This window comes from Nicotiana tabacum, chromosome 13 (assembly GCF_000715075.1).
Source record: "Nicotiana tabacum cultivar K326 chromosome 13, ASM71507v2, whole genome shotgun sequence".
In the NCBI taxonomy this organism is placed as follows: Eukaryota; Viridiplantae; Streptophyta; class Magnoliopsida; order Solanales; family Solanaceae; genus Nicotiana; species Nicotiana tabacum.
The window spans coordinates 5,690,617-5,701,737 of NC_134092.1; the positions used below are offsets into that span (position 1 = coordinate 5,690,617).

Below are 11,121 nucleotides of genomic sequence, written 5' to 3' on the forward strand. Positions count from 1 at the left end.
TGTGATGGTATTTGAGAAGGTGGGATGAATAGAAGTAGTTCTAATGTGAAAGATATTTCCCTATGTATACTCGAACATGGTAAAGGCTGTAAAGAATAAATCCAATTAAAATACACCTTGTGGTTGGCAAGGGGTAAAGTGGACGTTGAAATTAATCTTGATGTGTAAGTACTAAATCCCCGTATATTAGGGTTTTTTTTGTGGGTAAATTGTGCGCTTCACGCTTGAAGCCCCTGAATGTTTGTCTGACTTCTTTCAGTTTTCCTTTTTAAAACAAATGCTTGTGATTCACAGGTTTTGATGCAAACTGGTGATACTGAGCTAGAGATGCGAGGGAGGTGTAGCGCTGGCCAAAAGGTGATCAATCATCTCATTTTTTTCTTTCACGTGTTCACTTAATTTATATGCCAATAAAAGCTTTGGTTTGACCATGTCCTTTCCCTCTGCCTTGCCTCCTACCCCCCCCAAAAAAAAAAAAAAAATTACTGGACTCTTTTTCAGTTGTTTACTGAAAGCGTTGTTATTCTTCAGGTCCTTGCATCACTTATTATAAGATTGGCATTGGCTGAAACGTTTTGTCTCAACTGCGGAATTCTCGCACTGGATGAACCAACCACAAACCTAGATGGCCCCAACAGTGAGAGTCTTGCAGCAGCTCTCTTAAGGTATGTGCTTGGTGTTCATTTATTAATTGTGAGCTCTTTTTCAATATAGATTCTTTAGAGTTGCCTCTTTGGTCCTTCGATATCACCAGAATTATGGAGGACAGGAAAGGTCAAGAAAACTTCCAATTAATTGTCATTACACATGACGAGCGCTTTGCTCAATATATTGGCCAGCGCCAGCATGCAGAAAAGTATTATCGCATTACAAAAGATGACCAGTAAGTCTCAGTGGTTACCATTTCCTTCTTGATCTATGGCACTTTTTACTATACTCTGCCTGGTGAATTCTATTTGCCTCCCCCCCACCCCCACCCCCACCCCCACCCCACCCACCCAATTTTTTTCAGCCAGCACAGCATAATTGAAGCTCAGGAAATATTTGATTGAGATCACAGGGGTTTCAGTCTCCGGCAGTGATTATTCGGTAGACGCTTCATGCTTGACTTAGTACATACTGATAAACTACTAGTCCAGCATACGGAAACTGAATAGAACAATCTCATTTTTCCATGGTTATATATTTAATCTGCTCTTTCTTGTATTATGTACTCTGTAAATTATTTAATGTAAAATGATTTATGCTGAGCCACTTATCATTGAATTTCCTCGCATTCTGGTTTCTGTGGATAGTAAGCAAGAAACTAAAACAAGCTGGTATATCAGAAGGGGTGAGTCCACTCTTGTTTATCCAAGGCTAAAAAAAGAGAAGTGCAGTGTTTGTGAAGAAAGTTTATTAATTAAAGAAATAGATATGTTCATTACCATGTAATTCCATTGGCCTGCCAATCCAAAGTTTTATCTTGTAATCGGTCACTTAAAATATATATTCCATTTTAAAATAGTCTAAATGCTTGACTTCAGTGCATTATCTGATGCTACTTATCAGTTTACAAGACTAACGATCCATCTACAATTTATTGTGCGGACAGGTTATTTCCTCTTTAGTGTTGTACATAGGCTTGCTCAGTTGGTAAAATCACCCCCACCCACGACTTTTAGGTCCTGGGTTCGAGTCACATTGGAGGGGAAGTGTGGAAAGGAAACATTATAGATCTTCCTAGTTTGGGAGGAATTTTTTAAAAAAATGTGACATCCAGTAGACCAGTATGATGAGTTTGAATAGTGGGGGCAGCGTCACCTGATACCGGTTACACTATTTAGTACAGTGGCGGACCAAAATATTTTTAAGTCGGGAGTGCTCAACCGCCTTAAATCTCAGAGGGCTACTTTGAGATTTGGTGCTCGGCCAATATCTTTGTATGTTATTAGTAGCTTCCACTGTAAAAATATACTGTTTAGGTCCGCCATTGATTAGTCTATTGTAAACTAAACCAGACACCATGTTTTCCTGGAGAAACTAATTTTAAGTTTTTTCCCCTATATTTGGTAAAGATGAAACAAATTTCTTAAAATCTATCCTAAGATACATGGCTCAAATCAATTAGATGTCGGCACTTTCCATGGAGTTGAAGAAATGCCTTTCCGTTCGTTTTCGTTCATAGACGCTAGGGACGAGCCATTACATACGATCTGATGCTTTTGAAGTTTTCTTGACCTCCTGTCCTACAACGTTCTAAAGTTGGAGATGAAAATATCAGACTGTCGTTAACTATTTATGGGTATGCGATAGAAGCGATCAGTATATAAGAGACAGAGCATTGCTTGAATTACTAGGATACACAACAACAAAACTAGTAGTCTCCCACGAATGGGATCTGAGGTATTTATGGGTATGCGATAGAAGCGATCAGTATATAAGATAAAAGCTATCAGTATATAAGAGACAGAGCATTGCTTGAATTACTAGGATACACAACAACAAAACTAGTAGTCTCCAACGAATGGGATCTGAGGAGGGTAAGATGTACGCAACCTTACCCCTACCCCCGGGAAGTGCAGAGAGGCTGTTTCCGATGAATTACTAGGATACAAGAAATGAAAACAACATACATTCGTGGTACTCCTTTTTGGACATTACAATCTTACGAACTGCCTTGCAAGACAAAAATCCAATAACCTACAGCACCAAGTGCAGAATAAAGAGGTAAACCATTATTTTTTTTCTTCTGAATTGAATTTAACTTGTAGAGAAAATCTTTTCTTCCATCCAAACTAAAGAAACAAACCAAGAAATACGATAACAGTTGTGATGCACACTGTGAATTTAGTCCTTGTACTTCATCTCGGACAACTTGAAGCCGGGCATGTCAAAGGAGGATGAGAATTTCTCGACGTCAGCCTTGAGTTCTTCAATTTCCTTGTTATTAACAAGACCCTTGTTGAAATCCTTCAAAAGCTTTCCGTACTCCTTCTGGATGTTCAAGGTGATGGTAACAGCCCTGTGGAGGAACTCGGCAATCTGCTCGAAGTCCTTCTCAACCAATCCCCTTGATGTCATTGCAGGAGTACCTGCAAATGGGAACTTCAGTTAGTTAAACATGTCATGAAGGACCTTAACATAATGCATAGAAATAGACTCTTCTTCTTTTCAATGTGAAAGAAGAAGAGAAGAAGTTCTGGGGGAGTTCAAGTTTCAATAAAGGAGGGAGTGAGGTTTGGCTTCTGCTTTTGTATAGAAATAGATCCATTGAACAAAAACATTTAGAAAAATACGATTCTCTCACGTATAACCGTCCATGACCTGAATGCAAAATTGGCACTAAAGACAGTACAAGTAGAAAAACATTAGTGCCAAAGTAAATTTAAGGTGGTTTTCACATTAGTGTCTTATTCCATGTCATTTAAGCTTTTCTTTTTTCCTATCTAATCACCTTATTGACACACTTACAAGTAGGATTACATTATTTTTCATCATTTTATGGAACATGGATCACGTCATTTACTCAAAGGAAATTTTTTCTCATTGACCTTGATATCAAACTCAAGATATTGAAAAGGAAACATACAATTTGCTTCAAGTCATTATTAACTAATCAGATTTACCAGAAGTTCAACGTATAACTTCTCTGGTCTATAAACATTTTCAATACAAATGGTTTATAAAAAGATATCCAAAGTTTTCCAGCTCTTACCAATACGAACACCTCCTGGGGCCAAAGCACTGCTGTCACCAAAAACAGCATTCTTGTTAACAGTAATGTTGGCAAGGTCACAAAGCTTCTCAACCTTGTTACCTGCAAAAAAAGAAAAAGAATGTTCATTTGTATCAATCACTATTTAAATGGTTAGAATACTTCCACAAGATAATGAATAGCAAGAATTTTTACCAGTCAAACCAAGAGGTCTAAGATCCCAAAGGACAAGGTGGTTCTCAGTCCCACCAGTTACAAGCTTGTATCCTTTGCTCATGAGGTAGTTACCAAGAGCAACTGCATTGGCCTTCACTTGCTTAGCATAAGCCTTAAAACCAGGAGTTGCGGCCTGTTTCAGGGCCACAGCAAGAGCACCAATTTGGTGGTTGTGTGGACCACCCTGGAGCGAGGGGAAAACAGCAAAGTTAATCTTGTCTTCGAAGTCATACACCGCATCCTCAGGCTGGCCTTTCTTTGGTGGCTTAGGGCCCTTGCGGTAGAAAATCATACCAGCCCTTGGACCCCTCAAGCTCTTGTGAGTGGTGGTAGTGACCAAGTCACAATATTCAAAGGGATCCGCAGCTTCCTGTTGTCCACAAATAACAAGATTCAGCTTGAAGCACAACAAGAAGACCTAGATCTCGGATTGCATCAATTCAAACGGATGCTAACAATCCACATCAAATCCAAGTGTGGTATCAGAACTGATATCTCAAGAGAAGTTGAAATCATTGGTCCGCATTAAGCCTCATAATGCTCATGTAAAGAGAAATTGAAACACTAGTTGATCCAATTCTAGTTCCCATATCTTAATCTTTTCCTTACTTTAGACCCACTTGTTTAAGAATAATTCTTTATAAACTTCACATGAAATTATCTTAATGAATAATTAATCACAATGAACACATAGATCACAATGCACGGCAGCCAGATCTATAATATTTTCAGGCACTTTACACAAGCAACCGCGCTGATCTAGGATTTGAACTTTATGCATTCTGAATTCTATGATAACGAATTCAAGTGCTAGTAAAACTGGTTCTAAATTTAATATTTTGTACATATTTAGTAAGAAACTTAACACATATCTAGCAAAATGTGTTTAATCAAAATGAACACATAGATCACAAAGCATGGCACCCAGATCTATAATATGATAAGGCACTTTACATAAGCAAACAAGCAAATCTAGGATTTGAACTTTATGCATACTAAATTCTAGGATAACAAACTCAACTGCTGGTAACTAGATTTTGAATTTAATATTCGTACATATATAATTAATTTTTAACACATATATAGATTCTGGGCGAAAGCTACTAGATTTGCCAATGCAGATCTGTGAAACTATCAAAATCCAAATGCAGATCCAAGTAACACCAAAAATGTAAAATGATGAACAGAGCAAAAAAATATACCTGAGCAGCAACAAGGCCACTAATGTGAGCCATATCACAAAGCAAAAGGGCCCCACATTTATCAGCAATTTCTCTAAACCTCTTATAATCCCAATCTCTAGGATAAGCACTACCTCCACAAATAATCAATTTAGGCCTAAAATCCAAAGCCTTCTCTTCCAACCTATCATAATCAATATATCCATTTGTTGAATTCACCTTATATGGCAAACTCTCAAAATAAATCGAAGTAGCAGAAATTTTCTTCCCACCAGAAGTATAATAACCATGAGTTAAATGCCCACCAGATGGTAAATCTAATCCCATAATCCTATCATGTGGATTCAAAACAGCTGTGTACGCAGCGAAATTCGCTGGGCTACCAGAATAGGGCTGAACATTTACACCCCATTTTGTTGGATCCAAATGAAAAGCCGTTAAAGCACGGCTTCTGGTTAGGTTTTCGATTATGTCAATGTATTCATTTCCACCGTAGTAACGGTTACCGGGAATTCCTTCGGAGTATTTGTTGGTTAAGGCACTGCCGAGAGCTTCAATTACGGCGAATGATGTGAAGTTTTCCGATGCGATTAGTTCGATTCCGCGGCATTGGCGGCGTTTTTCCTTTTCGATTAGGTCGTGGATTTCGGGATCTACGGCGGAGAGAGGTTCGTTTCCCCAAACTGAAACTGGATCCATTCGAGGAAAATTGAAAGGGGCAGAAAAAAGTTGGAGAAAGAAATGAAAGAGAGAAAATTAAAGGGCTGTGGGCAAATTGGAGAGGAAGTGGAAATGGATATTTAAAGAGGAAATATTGAGCCAATTGACAATAATGCCCTTGCCAACCTTTTTCTTTTTTCTTTTCCCTTTTTCCTTTCTTCTTTTTTTTTTTGTTTATTCTTTTGTTTCATTTTTTATGGTTTTTTTGTTTGTTTTTTGTTTTTTTTTGTGTGTTTTTGGTTGTGGTTAGGAGAGGGGGCAAGGTAGATCTAATGCTCCAATATACATTCATTCGAATTCAGTATTTTTAATTTTATTTAAAAATTATAAAGAAAAACAAAGAACATTGTGGTGCATAAAGTATTCTGTGAAGTATCGCACCCTAAGGGATGTGATGTAAGTAGCTTACCCTGATAAAAATATTAGTGATTTTTTTTAAACCCATCACAAATTAGGAGGATCTATAGTGTTTCCACACTTCCTCTTCTTGCATAACTCGAACTCAGGACCTAATGATCGTGAGTGGAGGTGCTTTACTAACTGAGCAAGCCTCACACGAAACCCAGGACCATTAGTGGTTGATTTTACGGTTCGAACTTATCGTCTATAGTTCACATAGAAATAACTAATACTTGAGACTATGATATCACATGTTAAATTTGAACATAAAAAGAAATTCAAAATGTTATAGTTGAACCTAATAATTTTTAAATATAATGAATTTAATATTAAGAAATTTAAATATCAAAAGCATGAAATTGAAATCTGAATCAATTGGAGGGAGATGTTTGGTGAAGTTTATCTTGTTTTATTTTTTATAATTTGTTTGGTATAGCTTTTTCTCTGGGGGGGGGGGGAAGGTTGGTGAAAAGGAGGGACAAAAGGGAAATTAAGTGGTAGTTAGGTAGTTGAATTCTTTTGTCAATGGAGGGCTATAGTCCACCTATTTCAGAAAATATATCATGAGAATATTTATAAATAAAAAAAAACAAATTTCTATATTTAATTATATCAGCTTAGCTCTATAGGATTCATAAGTAGAGTGAAATAAGAAAAGAATTTGCTTTTAGAAAATAATAAGAACCATAAATTTCCACCCTCCTTACCTCATCTTTTTTTATCAAGTTGAAACTTTCATAATAGTCATCCCTATTTTTTTAATGACTTTTATTGTATCATATTTCTTTTATTACTTCCGACCTTTTTATTTGTTCAAATTTTTGCTTCTTATAATTAAACTGTAATAAGCAAATTTTTATCGTCAAAATTGATTTGAGCTGCCAAATGAGTATGAGATGTTCCCAATATTTAATATTGCTAATTTAATAACTATTTGAGCCTTTAGATTCGAGAACGAGTCCTTATCAACCAGAGGTAATGGTGCAAATTAATTACTAAAAAACATATTAATTGGACTTTCGTAATATTGGATGCCAATTATTATTGCCAAGAACAAGTTCTTGTTTGTTCATGACTAGATGTGTGGGACTTGTTTTCATGTCCATGTCCAAGTCTAAAGAGTGAAGTCCAACAAGTCCAATAAATCCAAGTTTAAAGATTTATTTTAGTGCAAAAATAGGACATTTTGTTGTTTTTCAAGAATAAGATTTCTAGTTTCTTTTAAAGATTCTATTTTCTTTGTTTTTAGTTATTTTATTTCAAGATTAGAATACTAATTGTAGTAATCAAAATAAGATCTCATACCTATAAAAAGAGATTCTCACATCCATGTAAAAGTAGTTAGATGCTTTTGTTGGTGACTACAATAGACTTTAGTTTGAATTGCTCTCATTATTTCGTCATTCGATTATTCAAGAACACTGATTCTTTTTGTAATTTCTTTCGTGTTTTCATTCAAAAATAAAACTTATTTCACTTGCTTCAAAGTCGATATTTGATTGTTTTAAGCATGACTATACGAAGGGGCGGAGCTAGAGCACGGCATGCAGGTTCGGCCGAACCCATTAGCTTTTGTCTAAACTATGTATTTGTTTTAAGAAATTCATCGAATTTATACAATTTATTAATTTAGAACTCAATAACTTAAACAGATTAGATTTTCGAACCCATAAACTTCAAATTCTGACTTTACCTCTATAGTTATTTTGATTGTTTCATATTCACATAACATAATGGAGGAGTAGTTGTCCAGAACATGAAAATTATGTGAACTTGAATAATTTTATTTACTAAATAATTCCACATATGTTAAAAGATCAAAACGGTTGTGGTATTGATAAACATAAAAAATCCATCTTATTATAAAAGTACATGAAGTTGTACAAAGAAAAGGTTGTTTTTTTTTCTTCTGAAAACAATAACAACAATAATAATAACATACTTAGTATAATCCCACAAGTGAGGTTTGAGGAGAATAATGTGTACGTAAACTTCACCTCTACATGCAAGAGATACTCCTAAAAGAGAAGGGAGGAGTGTGTGGGCTATTTTCCTATTAGTGTAGGGAATATTTACCTTCATATACTACATATGAAACTTTATTACCCTCCATAATCAAGTTTTAACTTAATTATATGGGTACATATAACTTATGAATTATACACAAATTAGTATTAATAAGTATCCCTTTATATTAGGAATTAATTAGGGAATCAGTTATTTCTCATCCCTTTTCTCTCTGTCTCTCTCTCTCTCTCTCTTTCTCTCCTCCTCTATTCTTTCCTCAATTTTTCTTCCTTCATTTTTCTATGCTTTTTATCCTCTGTTTTTTTCAGGGAATTCATCAATGAATTTTAATTATTTTAATATAGAGTTTTAACTTAGCAATTTCCTTCATATTTCTTACAATTGGTGTTCGAATTGAAATTGTCAATCAATAAATTTTGATGGTGTTTTGATTCTCCACCATTAACAACCATTAAAAAGCTTCAAAGCTTTGGATTCAAATTTGGATTTTCAAAAACTATTGTTTGTTTGGATTGGGTGTTGTTGCAAATAATTGAGAATATTCTTTGGAGTTTGTATCTCAATTTTGAGGGTGTTTGGTGAAGATTAGACTTGATTTTGGCTGAATTGCATATTGAAAGTCGTCGTCGTCGTCGTCGTCGTCGTCGTCGAAGAAGAAGAAGAAGAAGAAGAAGAAGAAGAAGAACACATGGCTTACAATATACGTACGAAATTGTATTAAAGTTGTACATAAATTGTATTTAAGTTGTATTCTGTTGCAATTATATTTTTTTTATTTGAATATTGTATGAAAGTTGAAAAATAGTTATATAATGTATGAATCGTTATATGAAATTTGTATTTAAGTTATATATACTATCTTTTTACATATAGTTGTTGATATGTTATCAAAATTATTTTAAGAGAGGAAATTTTGATTGGAATTTCAAAGAGGAAGAAGAACACACCACTTACAAAATATATACAAATCATATACAAAAGACATATTGTATAAAATTTATATGAAAATTATATTTAAGTTGTGGTTGTATTTAACTGGATAAAAATAATGTATGAAAGTTGTAGGTAAGTTATAAATAAATTTTATATTATATGATTAGTTATATAAAATACGTTTTTAGTTTATATGTTGTTGTAGATGTATCAAATTTGTACAATTTTTATTTTTAATTTATATGTTATTGTACCATACAAATTTGTATGTTGGTGTTGTCACTTAAACTATCGTTTATTGCGTGAAGTTTTTTTATTTCATTAGTAAGTGGTAGAATAAAATGAAAATAACATTCTCGCGCAATAATATTTTTTGTGATGACCCGATGGGTCATCTAGAGTTTTAAACCTTAATTCTGTATTTCAAAACCTCGAACATCTTATTTTAGCTTTCCTCGATTTGCATGCCCATTTCGTGTCTTTTTTCGGGAAGCTTTTATGTTAAAAATTGATAAAATGTGAAATTATGCCTTAAAGATCCACTTGAGTTGACTTCGGTCAATGTTTTGAGAAAATAGACCTGAATCTATATTTTGACGATCTAGGTGGGTCTGTATCGTGATTTAGGACTTGGGCGTATGACCAGAATCAAATTCGAAGGTCCCTAACTCGAGTTATCGCATTTTGTCAAAAATTTAAAGTTTAAAGGTTTAATGAATTTCAAAATTTGACCAAGGTTTGACTTTATTGCTACCGAGTTCGGATTTTTGATTCCGGAGCTTGATATATGTTTATTACTATATTTATAACTCGTATGTAAAATTTGGTAAAAAACGGAGTTGGTTTGACGTGATTCGGACGTCCGGTTGTTAAAATAGAAATTCTAAAGTTTCATTAAAAATTTTATTTGATTTGGTGTCCGATTCATAGTTCTAGGTGTTATTTTGGCGATTTGATCACGCAAGCGAGTTCATATGAGCTTTTTGGACTTGTGTGCATGTTTGATTTGGAGCCCCAAGGGCTCGGGTGAGTTTCGGATAGGTTACGAAGTGAAATTGAACTTAGAAAATAGCTGGTGCTCTACTGTTTCTGGTGCAGGCCTCAGACCTCACAATTGCAAAGTCTTGCTTTGCATTTGCGATAAGGCAGTCAACCTGTCAGGTTCGCAATTGCGAGCTACTCCATCGCAATTGTGAAGAGTAGCTGGACACCATGGGTTCGCATTTGTGAACAATTGGTTCGCATTTGCGAAGTAGTACTGGGAGGGATCGGTTCGCAATTGCGATCAAGGGGTCGCAATTGCGGAAGTCCTAAGTTCGCAATTACAAAGAAAATCGTTACATTTGTGATGGTAGCAGAGATAGGGGACTTTCGCAATTGCGAAGGATTTCTCGCATTTGCAGGGTTCACAATTGCGAACCCAGGTCGTATTTACGACATCTACCCCTAGACTTAAGCTAAGTTAGATGGGATTTTTCTCATTCTTTCAAATTTTCAAACCTAGAAACCTTAGAGGCAATTTTTCCTAGAGCTCTTATTCCCCAATTCGTTGGTAAGTGATTTTAACATATTTTTTTTCAATTACCCATTACATTTTATAAAGATTTCAACCAAAAATCTAGGATTTTCATGATAGAAATTGGCGATTTGGGTAGAATTAGGGATTTTTGTAAAATTAGAATTTAGACCTCAAATTGAGGTCGGATTTCAAAATAAATTGTATAACCGGGCTCGGGCGTGAATGTGTAATCGGGTTTTGGTTCGAACTTTGGTTTTGGACCAAGCGGGTCCGGGAGTTGACTTTTGTTAACTTTTTCAATAATGACCTAAATTGAACCTTTCTCATTCGTGGGTAGTTCTTAAGGCTTATTTTGAATCGTTGGTTGATAATTTGCTAGATTTGGTTGGTTCGGAGGCTTGTTCGAAAGGCAAAGCTATGGTTGAGCT

At 35.1% G+C, this 11,121-nt stretch overlaps 2 protein-coding genes across 3 annotated transcripts in view; one reads left to right on the top strand and one right to left on the bottom strand.

Annotated features, from left to right (window-relative positions):
- LOC107800461 (DNA repair protein RAD50) overlaps positions 1 to 1,258 on the top strand; it is a 30,177-nt gene extending 28,919 nt beyond the window's left edge. For both annotated transcript variants that reach the window (XM_075227688.1, XM_075227689.1), the window contains 4 exons: positions 295 to 357; positions 532 to 665; positions 755 to 883; positions 1,013 to 1,258. In XM_075227688.1, coding sequence (XP_075083789.1) covers positions 295 to 357; positions 532 to 665; positions 755 to 883; positions 1,013 to 1,052 — 366 coding nt within the window. In that variant the 3' untranslated portion in view covers positions 1,053 to 1,258. The remainder of the gene's footprint in view (positions 1 to 294; positions 358 to 531; positions 666 to 754; positions 884 to 1,012) is intronic.
- A 1,314-nt stretch (positions 1,259 to 2,572) lies between these two features.
- Positions 2,573 to 5,873, bottom strand: LOC107800464 (serine hydroxymethyltransferase 4). The gene is made up of 4 exons (XM_016623634.2): positions 5,116 to 5,873; positions 3,893 to 4,283; positions 3,698 to 3,799; positions 2,573 to 3,074 (listed from the first exon to the last, which is right to left on the bottom strand). Exons 1-4 carry the CDS (start codon positions 5,791 to 5,793, stop codon positions 2,830 to 2,832), a joined length of 1,416 nt encoding a protein of 471 aa, XP_016479120.1. The 5' UTR covers positions 5,794 to 5,873; the 3' UTR covers positions 2,573 to 2,829.
- Positions 5,874 to 11,121: the final 5,248 nt, after the last annotated feature.

What these genes read in the sequence shown, in the direction of transcription:
- LOC107800464 (XM_016623634.2), bottom strand. Translation starts at nt 5,793, where the DNA reads ATGGATCCAGTTTCAGTTTGGGGAAACGAACCTCTCTCCGCCGTAGAT. An exon ending in GTGGCCTTGTTGCTGCTCAG is followed by an intron (nt 4,284 to 5,115) that starts GTATATTTTTTT and finishes TGTGGACAACAG; the next exon opens with GAAGCTGCGGATCCCTTTGA. An exon ending in CCCAGGAGGTGTTCGTATTG is followed by an intron (nt 3,075 to 3,697) that starts GTAAGAGCTGGA and finishes TCCCATTTGCAG; the next exon opens with GTACTCCTGCAATGACATCA.